Source organism: Heteronotia binoei, chromosome 8 (genome assembly GCF_032191835.1).
Source record: "Heteronotia binoei isolate CCM8104 ecotype False Entrance Well chromosome 8, APGP_CSIRO_Hbin_v1, whole genome shotgun sequence".
In the NCBI taxonomy this organism is placed as follows: domain Eukaryota; kingdom Metazoa; phylum Chordata; class Lepidosauria; order Squamata; family Gekkonidae; genus Heteronotia; species Heteronotia binoei.
In genome coordinates this window covers 130,665,893-130,679,576 of record NC_083230.1, presented here as the reverse complement: position 1 = coordinate 130,679,576, position 13,684 = coordinate 130,665,893, and the positions used below count along the sequence as shown (strand labels likewise).

The 13,684-nt window shown below is 48.1% G+C and overlaps 1 protein-coding gene, 1 non-coding gene and 1 pseudogene across 2 annotated transcripts; all 3 read left to right on the top strand.

The window, feature by feature from the left end:
• Window positions 1-685: 685 nt before the first annotated feature.
• Window positions 686-1,915, top strand: LOC132575817 (olfactory receptor 5V1-like; annotated as a pseudogene).
• Window positions 1,916-5,762: 3,847 nt separating this feature from the next.
• TRNAL-GAG (transfer RNA leucine (anticodon GAG)) lies at window positions 5,763-5,833 on the top strand. Its single transcript has one exon. It is a non-coding gene; the product is annotated as a tRNA-Leu (tRNA).
• Window positions 5,834-9,812: 3,979 nt separating this feature from the next.
• On the top strand, window positions 9,813-10,769 carry LOC132575816 (olfactory receptor-like protein DTMT). Its single transcript, XM_060244506.1, has one exon. It carries the CDS (start codon window positions 9,813-9,815, stop codon window positions 10,767-10,769), a length of 957 nt encoding a protein of 318 aa, XP_060100489.1.
• Window positions 10,770-13,684: the final 2,915 nt, after the last annotated feature.

Genomic DNA, 13,684 nt, shown 5'->3' with positions numbered 1-13,684 from the left:
AAATTAGTGTGCTCTGGGGTCATCCTTCCTGAGCTAAGACAAAAATGTATGAGCTGGAGGCTAAAAATCTGTGAGCTAGCTCAAGCTCACTCAGCTAAGAGGGAACACAGGAAAGGACTATTCCCCCTTCAAACAGTGAATGACCAAATACAGACAGGAGCATCATTTGAGGAGAGAACGGTAAAAAACCCCAGGACTCAAAGAGGAGAGGGCTTAACTAATTCAAAGGAAGCTGACTGTTGTGGAAAGCCGGGTCGGTCTGAAGCAGCAGAATAAATTCTGAGTCCAGGGGCCCCTTTCAGACCAACAAAGTTGTATTCCAGTGTAACCTATTGTATGTATGCACAGAAAAGCTTATCCCCAGAATAACACTTTGTTGGTCTTAAAGTTGCTGCTGCACATAGACTTTGTTCAAAGGAAGCAGATAGATGCAAGGTGGGAGAACAAAGACACTGCCTTTTTGTATGGAGGAGACCACTGGGGGTGCTGGGGAGGGAGGAACCAGAACTCATGAATCAGTAACACATCCAATATCCATTGAGGGGGGCATAACTCCAAGAACCCTACTTCCTCCTCATGACTTCAGTGACTTCCAAGCTGTCAAGAGGCATCTCAAATACCCTTGCTATGCCAAGGTGTCTTCTCTCAGTTTTTTTTCTTCTTACTGGTAAGTCCTGAACTCTCAATGGGAGTGAGGAACCAGACGCCAGTGGTGGAGTTTGTCTTCCTGGGTTTCTCCGGCATTCCAAACAGCCACAACTACCTCTTCCTGCCTTTCCTAGCCATTTATTTGGTCACCGTGCTGGGGAACCTCATGATATTTACTCTGATTCAACTGGATCCCAGCCTCCGGACCCCCATGTATTACTTCCTCAGCCATCTCTCCATTCTAGATATCTGTATCTCCTCCGTTACGGTTCCCAAGATTCTGGTGAACTTCTTGTACCAGCGGCAGACCATCTCCTAAAACCAGTGCCTGGCCCAGATCTTCTTCCTGGCCTCTTTCACAGTGACAGAGGCTGCACTGCTGGCTGTCATGGCCTATGACGGATATTCTGCCATCTGTAAACCTCTGCATTACTCCCGCCTCATGAGCCCCAAGGTGTGCACCACGCTAGCTTTTGCCACATGGATCTGGGGAGCCCTAAACTCCGCTTTTCATATAGCGCTCAACACCACGTTGTCCTTTTGTGGAGTCATCCAGATCCACTGCATCTACTGTGATCTGCCCCCACTGATGAAAATTGCTTGCAACGATGCACACATCAATGAAGATGAAGAAGAAGATGAAGATATTGGATTTATATCCCGCCCTCCACTCCGAAGAGTCTCAGAGCGGCTCACAATCTCCTTTACCTTCCTCCCCCACAACAGACATCCTGTGAGGTGGGTGGGGCTGGAGAGGGCTCTCACAGCAGCTGCCCTTTCAAGGACAACCTCTGCCACAGCTATGGCTGACCCAAGGCCATGCTAGCAGGTGCAAGTGGAGGAGTGGAGAATCAAACCCGGTTCTCCCAGATAACAGTCCACACACTTAACCACTACACCAAACTGGCTCTCCAGTGAACTTGCCATCCACATCGCAAGCCTTTTTGTGGGTGGGGGACCCTTCTTATTCATCATCCTCTCCTATGGCTTCATCCTGGCCACCATCTTGAAGATCCATTCTGACAACACCAAGCGCAAAGCCTTCTCCACCTGTGCTTCTCACGTCATTGTTGTCATCATTTATTTTGGAAATGGAATGCTTAACTATGACCATCCAAGCGCTGGTTATTCCTTAGAGATTCACACTCTGGTCTCTACCATGTTCTGCATCATCACCCCGATGGTGAACCCCTTGATCTACAGCCTCCGGAACAAGGACGTGAAAGGGGCCTTCCGGAAGGTTCTAGGGAAAGCTGAAACATCATGATACTATGAATTAGGGCACCAGAGATGTTTTGTATTCCCTTTAGAGCAGGGGTGGGGAACCTCTGTATCAAGGGCTATATATGGCCTATTACTCCAGAACATTGCAGAAACCGGAGCGCAACTATGCACAAATCGACAAGGAGAGCCTGGCAACCGTGGTGGGAGTAAATAAATTTTATGATTACTTATACGGCCAGCCCTTCACCATCCATACGGACCACAAGCCCTTACTCGGCCTCTTCGCCCCCGACCGACAAACGCCCCAGATGTTGTCACCCAGGGTACTACCATGGTCTATTTTTTTGGTGGGATACCAGTATGGTCTTCAGTACAAGCTGCGGAAAGTCATGGGCCACGCGGACACCATCAGCCACCTGCTGCTGCCGTCGGAAGATTCGGATCCGGCCCCAGCACACCAGATCCTGCTTCTAGAGTCCCCCCCCGGACCGCCCAGTGCACTCAAAAGACATTGCAGACTGATTGGCAATGGACGAAATACTCTCCCGAGTTCTGAACTGGGTGTGGAGGGGATGGCCCACGGGCCGGGTGGGACCGGAGTTTGGGGCGTTTGCATCCCGCAGGGATGAGCTCTCTGTCCATAAGGGGTGTTTGCTATGGGGGAACAGGGTGGTGGAGCCACCAGTTCTGAGACACCGAATCCTCATGAAACCCGAAACCCGCCCAGGGATAGTGTGCATGAAGGCACTCACTTGCAGTTATGTATGGTGGCCCAGGACGTACGATGCGATCAAGTCTTGGGTCACCTGCTGCCTGCCCTGCCAGGAGTCCCGGCCAGTGCCTCCCCAGGCTCTGGTGCAGCACTGGGAATCCACACAAAACTCCTGGTTCCAGTCGCACCTGGACTTTGGGGGCCCTTCTTAATTGTGGACTCATACTCAAAATGGCTGGAGATGCTCCCAGTTGCATCCACCTCCTCCCAGGTCACCATTGGCGGCCTCCACCAGGTGCGCGCCATGCATGGCCTCCCAGACACTCTGGTCTCAGATAACAGGACGGCCTTCACGTCAGGAGAATTCCAGGACTTCTACGCCTGAAACCTCATTAGGCACATCATGTCAGCCCCCTTCCACCTAGCCACCAGCAGCCAGGCCGAAAGGATGGTGCGGACAACTAAAGAATTGCTCCGCTGCATCATGCAGGGGGAGTGGGAGGGCCGCCTTGCAGAATTCTTACTATCGCAGCACAGTATCCCCTCTTCAGCCGTGGGCCGTAGCTTTGTCGAATTCCTCATGGGCCGCCGGGTAGCCACCCTACTAGACCAATTGCATGCAGACAGAGCTCTTGACCTGCAGGAGGTTCCAGAGTTGATCCAGGCACCTCTGGGGCTAGATATGGGGTCTGCGTTATGGCTAAGAACTTTGGGGTGGGGGGCCCGCTTGGATTCCGGCAAGAAGAAGAAGAAGACATTGGATTTATATTCCGCCCTCCACTCAAGAGTCTCAGAGTGGCTCACAATCTCCTTTATCTCCCTCAGCCCACAACAGACACCCTGTGAGGTGGGTGGGGCTGAAAGGGCTCTCACAGCAGCTGCCCTTTCAAGGACAACCTCTGCCAGAGCTATGACTGACCCAAGGCCACGCCAGCAGGTGCAAGTGGAGGAGTGGGGATTCAAACCTGGTTCTCCCAGATAAGAGTCTACAATTTTAACCACTACACCAAACTGGCTCTCAGGTTGCCAGGGTGTTGGGGTCCATAATATATGAGGTTACAACAGAGGGGGTGTCCACTATAAGGAGGCACATCGACCAGCTAAGGTCCCGCGAGAGCCACAAGGTAGAAGTCGACGATTACAGTCCTGACAACTGGATCGCCAGCTCCACTCCTTCCCCGACTGCCACAGCGGAGGCAGGGGCCCGGAGCCCCACCCTTCAGGTGGAGTCGGTGGTCATGGAGGCCCGGGAGCCACCTGCTGAGAGCAATACAGCGGCGACCCCTCCACTCACTGCCGCTGCAACTGCATCCGCTCCACCACCCCCTCCGGGGCTCAGGCAGTTCACCAGAGAGCATCGTAAGCCAGCCTACCTCAATGACTACGTCAGCTAGGCTTGCGAACTAAGAGGGGAGGGATGTTGTATAGAATTGTATAAGCTGGAGTTCTTGCCTGAAGCACTGGGGCCTGAAGGACAGAGCTTGGGGACTTGGGGAACAATAGGCAGAAGGATCCAAATCCTGCTGCCCTGCTCCAATCAAGAGCCCCTGACTGGTTTGAATGGTCCAGTCACAGGCAGTGCAGGAATTTTGAGTGTGTATATATAGTGGGCCCTGCGGTCCTAGTAGTTACCTTGTAGGCAGCGGTATACCATGCTGTATTCAATAAAAGACCTGTGTTCACTACCTCCTCGCCTCATCGTTGTATAGAACCCACTATATTATATTTATTTATTTATAAACTTACAGACCGCCCTCCCCTGTCCTGTGATAGACAAGCCGCTGAGCAGAAAGCAACTGAAACATTTCTTTCCCCAACGTCCATCTCCTAAACCAGATGCCTGTGGGAAGAGATGTCGTGTTAGCACAAAATGGATGTCCTAAACCAGATGCCTGTGGGAAGAGATGTCGTGTCAGCACAATATCCATTTCTACAGAAAAGTATATTGTGCCTTTCCTTACAGAACATGGCCGAAGTGGTTTATCGCAGATGTAAGATAATTGTGGTTTCTAACTGTTAACAAAAGCTTCAGCTTTCCCATCTGCAGCGTACCAGATGGAGATGACCTTGCCACAGCTGGTGTGCCCTGGGACCCTCCAGGACTAATTACTGTAATGAGCTTTGGGGAGGGGGGTGTTATCTCCTAAAATGGGGGTGAAACTTCAGCTGGCCCTGAATCCAGATGATGAACAGGGCTGACCTTGAAGATCACATTGACATTGGTTTTGCAAGGATGTCTCTAAAGCCCCAAGTCATTCCATGCTCAGATCAAAGAGCTGGATGGGGAACTAGATTCAAAGAGTGATTCAGCCCCTCATACTGAATGAAAGATTACTTGAGCAGGGTGTTCAAGGCACCTGGCGCAGGGGAATTGCCTGGGGTGTGTCTGTTGCTATAGAGAATTAGCAGTCCAATTCTGAGAACCGCTGTGTAGGCACGCCTGAGTATAGAAGTAACGTAGGTGGCCGTAGGTGGCTTCCAAAGGGGAGACGTTACGCCAGGCAGAGAGGGGGAGCACAGGGGGACGAGCGAGAGAGAAGCCATCCCCATGGTGATCCCACCCATGCATACACCATTGGCTCACTGCTTAGTTGGGGGTGGGGGGATGGACCACAGGATTGGCCAGTCCGTTGCATGTGACTGGGGGGGATGGAAACCCCGCATCTGAGAGGCCGTCAATTCCCTTCCACTGTCAGAGACTCTGCCAATGGAAGGCAGACGGGGAGAGGCATGCGTAGACATGGAGTCTTTACTCTACATGGACACTTTCATGATGAAAAATGGCAAATGCTTTATTGTAATTTTGATTTATAATTTTGGTTATGCACATGATATGCTATAAAATAGCATGAGCTATTGCTTCAAAAGTAAGTCTTTAAGAAATCCTTTCTCCTGAGGGGAGAAACGGGGAGGGACGGTGGCTCAGTGGTAGAGCATCTGCTTGGGAAGCATAAGGTCCCAGGTTCAATCCTTGGCACCTCCAAAAAAGGGTCCAGGCAAATAGGTGTGAAAAACCTCAGCTTGAGACCCTGGAGAGCAGGGGAGGGATGGTGGCTCAGTGGTAGAGCATCTGCTTGGGAAGCAGAAGGTCTCAGGTTCAATCCCCGGCAGCTCCAAAAAAGGGTCCAGGCAAATAGGTGTGGAAAACCTCAGCTTGAGACCCTGGAGAGCAGGGGAGGGAGGGTGGCTCAGTGGTAGAGCATCTGCTTGAGAAGCAGAAGGTCTCAGGTTCAATCCCTGGCATCTCCAAAAAAGGGTCCAGGCAAATAGGTGTGAAAAACCTCAGCTTGAGACCCTGGAGAGCCGCTGCCAATCTGAGAAGACAATAGTGACTTGATGGACCAAAGGTCTGATTCTGTATAAGGCAGCCTCATATGTTGAGCAACTGCAGCATATTTCTGTAAATCTCACTGAAACTGACTTCTTTGTCAAACACAGACAGCTGGGGATTGGCAACTTTACTTTTTACTAGGACCAGCCAAACTTCATAGAACAGAAAATGAAGCCAGGGAGTAGCTTTGGGGAGAAAGCTGAAGACAACATCACTAGCCCAGCCCACAGCAGGTTGGCATGTTCTGGACGTGCCTCCGGGTATAAATTATACTTCTCTCCCCAGGAGACGTGAGACACAACCCAGACAAATCCCCTGAGCTTCCAGCCGCTGCACTTCGCTCCCTGAAGGTCTCAAATCCAGGACCATCCCCAAAGGACCCTTGTCCAGGAATAGAATTCTGCTTTCCTGACATACCTGTGTCTGCTCCAGGGCATCAGAGTCTTCCTGCTCGCTGAGGAGACAGGCTTTCGAGACCCAGGGTAGGTTCCACATCTTGGGGCTGCCATGCAGTAACATCGTGGAAGCTTTAGCCTAAAGTGCTCTCATCTGGTAAACAGGATGAACAGGGGCCAAAAGCCTGGAGAAGGAGGAGGAGGAAACCTACATCACTTGTCATCCATGTGCAAAGGTGAGTAGCTTTTTTTTGGGGGGGGGGGCTATCTCCAGGTGTCCAACAACCCCCTTGTCAACATTCTGGCAGAAAAAGGGGGGCTTCTTGGGGAGGGACGGTGGCTCAGTGGTAGAGCACCTGCTTGGTAAGCAGAAGGTCCCAGGTTCAATCCCTGCATCATCCACTAAAAAGGGTCCAGGCAAGTAGGTGTGAAAAACCTCAGCTGGAGACCCTGGAGAGCCGCTGCCAGTCTGAGTAGACAAGGCTGACTATGATGGACTCAGGGTCTGATTCAGTCTAAGGCAGCTTCATAGGTTCATATATATGTTCTTGAGCCCCTTGCCTGCCTAAACAACCATTCCAGGTATGTCAGCATATGCTTGCTGCTTAGTCTGGAGTTTGATGCCAGTGATCTGTGATAGTTCATGATAGCTTCCTTTATCTGGTTCATACCGGTTCTGTCCAGAGTAATTGTGCCTATGCAGGATGGCTTAGCACAGTGTGCTGATTGGTGCTTCTGTATTGCTGTATGTATACAGCGGTGAATAGGTTCTACAGTTCACCTCTGCTCTCAGTCGTGTTGCCTGGTGAAGCACTTTGTCAGTGTATACTAGCATAACTGTAAATTTGTAAATAGTTAGCACAAGTCTGTGCGCAACTGTTGCTGCCTGTTATTAAGCCTCCCCCCTCCAGAGCATGCCAGCGTATATGCCAGCCAGGTGAGCCTTGCAGATTTTGAAACAGTGGAATGGAGGCCACAGACATTTCTCCTAAGGTAATAGAATATACCAAGAGCAAAGGATGGCAGTTTGTGTTTTTGCTGCTTCGACAGCTTCAATTAATGCAATCCAGGTAGTGCCTCAACAAAATGACAACAATATGACATTATCGTTTACTTATAATGCCGTTCTGCTTGCCATTTCATCTGCTCCAGCTGGGGAGTGGGAGGGGGGGACATACAATGATTACTAATTCACTATGCTTTGCCATCTTTTATTGCAGTGTGGAACTGCAATTTAAAAAGGCCAACGCTAAACTGGGGATTATTAGGAAGGGGAACGAAAACAATTCTGCCAGGATCATAATGCCCCTGTATAAATCGATGGTGCGGTCTCATTTGGAATACTGTGTGCAGTTCTGGTCACCGCATCTCAAAAAGGATATTAAAGCATTGGAAAAAGTCCAGAAAAGGGCAACTAGAATGATTAAAGATTCAGAACACTTTCCCTATGAAGAAAGGTTAAAATGCTTGGGGCTCTTTAGCTTGGAGAAATGTCGACTGAGGGGTGACATGAGAAAGGTTGACAAGATTGTGCATGCGTTAGAGAAGGTAAAGAAAGAAGTCCTTTTCTCCCTTTCTCACAATACAAGAATGCATGGACATTCAATGAAATTGCTGAGCAGTCTGGTTAGAACAGATAAAAGGAAGTCCTTCACTCAAAGGTGGTGGCAGCCGTAAGCATAGCCAGCTTCAAGAGGGTATTGGATAAACATCTGGAGCAGAGGTCCATCAGTGGCTATTAGCCACAACATATTGTTGGAACTCTCTGTCTGGGGCAAGTGATGCTCTGAGTTGGTGCTTGGGAGGGGCACAGTGTGAGAACGTCTAGTGTCCTGGCCCCACTAATGCACCTCCTGATGGCACCTGGGTTTTTTTGCCACTGTGTGACATGGAGTGTTGGACTGGATGGGTCATTAGTCTGATCCAACATGGTGCCTCTTATGTTCTTAGATAACAAAATATACCAAGAGCAAAGGATGACAGTTTGTGTTTTTGCTGCTTCAGCAACTTAACTTAAACTAACGCAATCAAAGTAATACCTCAGTAAAATAGCTATAAAATGTTATCATTTGTTGATAATGCCGTTCTGCTTTCCATTTCATCTACTCTCCTGTGGGGTCATACAGTGATTACTAATTCACTATGCTTTGCCATCTTTTAAGTGTTTTAATCTATGTACTTGTTTTTACACCTATATGTTGACTGTTTTTTTATTAGATTTATAGTTACCTGCCCTCCGCTGAGTTAGTGTGAGCTAGCTCACAGTTTCTTAGCCTCCAGCTCACACATTTTGTCATAGCTCAGGAAAGATGGCCCCAGAGCAAACTAATTTGTGCAGCAGCTCGTAACTTTAATGCCGGTAGTTCACAAAGTAGAATTTTTGCCCACAAGACTCAACAGTTTAGAGGGAGCTTCGCCCGCCCTGAGCCCACTTGCAGGGAGGGTCGGATAGAAATTGAAAAATAAAAATAAATCAAGGAAACAGAACACACCACTGTGCATCCTGTAATAGATGTATGAAGTCTGAGAAGGCAATGAGGCATTCGAGTGGAAACCCCAGACAGGCAATTGGAGGGGAAGGAAGGACTGCAGGGAGAGAGGAAGTTCCAAGCACCTGGTAGGTTTCCTCAGGTGTAGGTGGTGCCAAACACCCAGTAAGAGAGCCAGTGCTACAGGTTGGCCAGAGGTCAGAGTAGGATGTGGGGCACTCGCATCCAGATACTCAGACATGAAGTTTTGTGGGAGAACTTGGGCCAGCCATCTTCTCTCAGCCTGACCTACCTAGCGTGGTAGTTGTGAGGATAAATAATAATAATAATAACTTTATATTTCTATCCCGCCCTCCCCGCCAAGGCAGGCTCAGGGCGGCTCACAGCATAAAAATACATTATACATCAAGTCATGTATGAATGAAATGAAAAAGAGAGGACTACTCCCCCATTCAAACAGTTAATGACCAAATTCAGACAGGAGAATCATTTGAGGAGAGACCCATAAAAAACCTCAGGCAATCAATAGGGGAGGGAATCAACTCATTCAGCGGAAGTTGATCCAAGCGGGAAGCCGGGTTGGTCTGAAGCAGCAGAACAAAGTTTGAGTCAAGGGCACCTTTAAGTCTAAAGAAGTTTTATTCCAGGGATAACCTTTTGTGTGCACCAAACTTTCTTGGTTTTAAAGGAGCCCCTGGACTCAAACTTTGTTCAAAGGAAGCAGATAGTTGCAGGATGGGGAGAACAGCGACACTGTCTTTTCGCATGGAGGAGACCACTGGGGGGGTGCTAGGGAGGGAAGCTTCAGTGGAGGGAGGGAGGAACCAGAATTCATGGATCAGGAATGCATTCAATATTGTGTGTGTGTGTGGGGGGGTAATAACTCCAAGAACGCTACTTCTTTCTCATGGCGTCAATGCGTCAAGAGGCATTCCCAATACACTTGCTATGCCAAGGTGTCTTTTCTCAGTTGATTTTTCTTCTTCTTCTTACAGGTAAGTTCTGAGCTCTCAATGGGAGTGAGGAACCAGACGCCAGTGGTGGAGTTCATCTTACTGGGTTTCTCCGGCATTCCAAACAGCCACATCTACCTCTTCCCGCCATTCCTAGCTATATACTTGGTCACCGTGCTGGGGAACCTCATGATATTTATTCTGATTCAAATGGATTCCAGCCTTCATACACCCATGTATTATTTCCTCAGCCATCTCTGCTTTCTAGATATCTGCCTCTCCTCCGTCACGGTCCCCAAGATCCTGGTGAACTTCTTGCGCCAGCAACAAACCATCTCCTACCACGAGTGCATGGCCCAGTTGTTCTTCCTGATCTCTTTCACAGGGGTAGAATGTGTCCTGCTGACTGTCATGGCCTATGACCGCTACGCTGCCATCTGTAAACCTTTGCATTACTCTCACCTCATGAGCCCCAAGGTGTGCACCATCCTAGCCTTTGCCACCTGGGTCTGGGGCTTCCTACATGCTCTTATCCATTCAGCTCTCAGCTCCAAGTTATATTTCTGTGGAGCAGCTAACCAGATCCATCACATCTACTGTGATCTGCCCCCACTGTTTAAAATTGCTTGCAGCGATCCACACATCAATGAGCTTGTCATCCGCATCACAAGCTTTTTTGTGGGTGGGGGTCCCTTCTTCTTCATCTTTCTCTCCTATGTCTTCATCCTGTCCTCCATCTTGAGGAAACGTTCCGCCGAGACCAAGCGCAAAGCCTTCTCCACCTGTGCTTCTCACATCACTGTTGTCATCATTTACTTTGGAAATGGAGCACTTAACTATAACCGTCCAAGTGCTGGCTATTCTTCAGAGATTGACACTCTGGTCTCCAGCATGATCTGCATCACCCCCATGGTCAACCCCTTGATCTACAGCCTCCGGAACAAGGACGTGAAAGGGGCCTTCCGGAAGGTTCTGGAAAGCCAGAGAAAGTTGAAACGTCACCATGCTATGAATTAGACACCCAGGAAATGTTTTATATTCCCTTTAGAGTTATTAGCTGCAGAACAATATGAACTCCGGTGGTTCTTGGTTGGTTTTGGCTGTAGTGGACCTGTTGAGGCCGTTAAAAAGCCACAGATTCAACAGGTGAAGTGGAACAAATGAAACAGGGTACTGGAATATAAGTAACACGCACCATACAAAACAAGCTAAAATCAAGAATTAAGAGAATGTGGAAGATGAAGGACTAAAAGAATGGGGGGTGGGGAGATGGGCATGGTAGAGAGCACAGCTATGTATCATTTTCCAAATGCTCAATTCTAAGCATTTCCCAGTTACCAGATTTTATGGCTCCCATGAGGCTTAGATGCATTATGGCCATGGCCCAATATCTTAGCCAGTTAGATTTTCCTTCTTATGGGAGAGTATTTACCCTGGCTAGATGTGTGGCTATTCCATCAATAGCACTAGAAGGGAGACATTTTAAAAAATCCCATATATAGAACGACTTTTCCCCTGCACTACAGCTGAAGTGGAATCACCGGGACTTGTCTTTTTCTGTTGTCCTTTTTACAAAGAATTACGGGATAAGATGATTTATTTCCTCTTAGATAGATCAACACTTCCCACAGATTAGCCAAGTTTCGTGTTCATGTGATAAAATTCCGTCGAAAGTAACCGAGCTATATGTATGTCTTTTCTTTTTTGGCATGATTTCAATTGCTTTAATGATTTTAATATATATTTTAAATGGTATTGTGTATTTACTATAATCTACATCCCACATGTTTACTATTGCTTACATTCCATATGCTGGAACCTAAAGGGACTCTTATTGTCTTACTTGAAACTGCTGTAACTCTATGTAAAGGCTTATTTGTTTATTTATTTTTATTCCATCTTGAGCCTGCCATTCCCATAGAACAGGCTCAGGGCGGGTTACATCATAAAAGCAATCAACAGCAAAAAACCAATTTAAAATATATAAGATCTAAAATTACAAAGTAACGATAGGTACTAAAATGGCAGGTTCTGCCTCACAGATATGGCCTATTGTTCAGGTCCAGCAGGTCAAAAGAACATATGAACATATGAAGCTGCCTTATACTGAATCAGACCCTCGGTCCATCGAAATCAGTATTGTCTACTCAGACTGGCAGCAGCTCTCCAGGGTCTCAAGCTAAGGTTTTTCACACCTATTTGCCTAGACCCTTTCAGTTGGAGATGCCAGGGATTGAACCTGGGACCTTCTGCTTACCAAGCAGATGCTCTACCACTGAGCCACCGTCCCTCCACGTCCTTTCTACATAAGAGAAGCCATGTTGGATCAGGCCAATGGCCCATCCAGTCCAACACTCTGTGTCACTTAAAAACAGAAGAGAAGCCTTGTTGGATCAGGCCAATGGCCCATCCAGTCCAACACTCTGTGTCACTTAAAAACAGAAGAGAAGCCATGTTGGATCAGGTCAATGGCCCATCCAGTCCAACACTCTGTGTCACATAAGAACAGAAGAGAAGCCATGTTGGATCAGGCCAATGGCCCATCCAGTCCAACACTCTGTGTCACTCAATGGCCAATATACGTGTGTATACACACACACACACACACACACACACACACACATATATATATATATATATATATATATATATATATATATATATATATATATATATATATACTGTGGCTAATAGCCACTGATGGACCTCTGCTCCATATTTTTATCCAATCCCCTCTTAAAGCTAGCAAATAGCAAGCCTTTATTGGCATAAAACAGATTTAGCAGTAAAATAGCTGGCTACGCTTGTAACTGCCACCAGCTCCTGTGGCAGTGAATTCCACATGTTAATCACCCTTTGGGTGAAGAAGGACTTCCTTTTATCCGTTTTAACGTTACTGCTCAGCAATTTCATCGAATGCCCACGAGTTCTTGCATTGTGAGAAAGGGAGAGAAGTACTTTTTTCTCTACTTTCTCCATCCCATGCATAATCTTATAAACCTCTATCATGTCACCCTGCATCCATTGTTAATGGCCGTTGACCGCAAATAAACTCTAGTGACTCAAGAAGTCTTATAGCACTGGGATGGAATGAAGGGGGAGTCCGGTAACAAGTGACGTTTACTGCCTCGCTGAAAGTCTGGCCAAAGAGCTCTATTTTACAGGCCCTGCAGAATTGGAGCAGATCCCACAGGGCCCAGATCTCCAGGGAGAGCTCATTCCACCAGGAAGGGGCCAGGGCTAAAAAAAAAAAAAGACCCTGGCCCTCATCGAGGCCAGATGGATGTCTCTGGGGCTGGGTATCCCCAGACGTTGTTGGGTTGCTGATCATAAAGACCTACAGGGCTCATACAGGGAGAGGCGGTCCATAGATAGGCTGGCCCCTGGCTGTATAAGGCTTTAAATGTAAGCCCCAACACCTTGAACCAGATCTGGTACTCAATAAGTAGCCAGTGCAGTTCATTCAGCACAGGATAGATCAATGCCCACATAGGCGACGATGTCAACATCCATTGCTCATGGCCGTTGACCGCAAACGAACTCTAGTGACTCAAGAGAAGGAGATGAAATAGCTGATGGAGTTATAAAGTCTTGTTAGTCTTCAAGGTGATCCGAGATTCTTGTCTGCTTCTGCTTCCGCACACACACACACACAGGACACACACACACACACAGCTCTCTCTCAGAGAGCCAGTTTTGTACAGAAGTTAAGTGCGTGGACTCTTATCTGGGAGAACCGGGTTTGATTCCCCGCTCCTCCACTTGCAGCTGCTGGAATGGCCTTGGGTCAGCCAGAGCTCTCTTGACTGGGAGAACTGGGTTTGATTCCCCACTCCTCCACTTGCACCTGCTGGAATGGCCTTGGGTCAGCCAGAGCTCTCTTATCTGGGAGAACCGGGTTGGATTCCCCACTCCTCCACTTGCACCTGCTG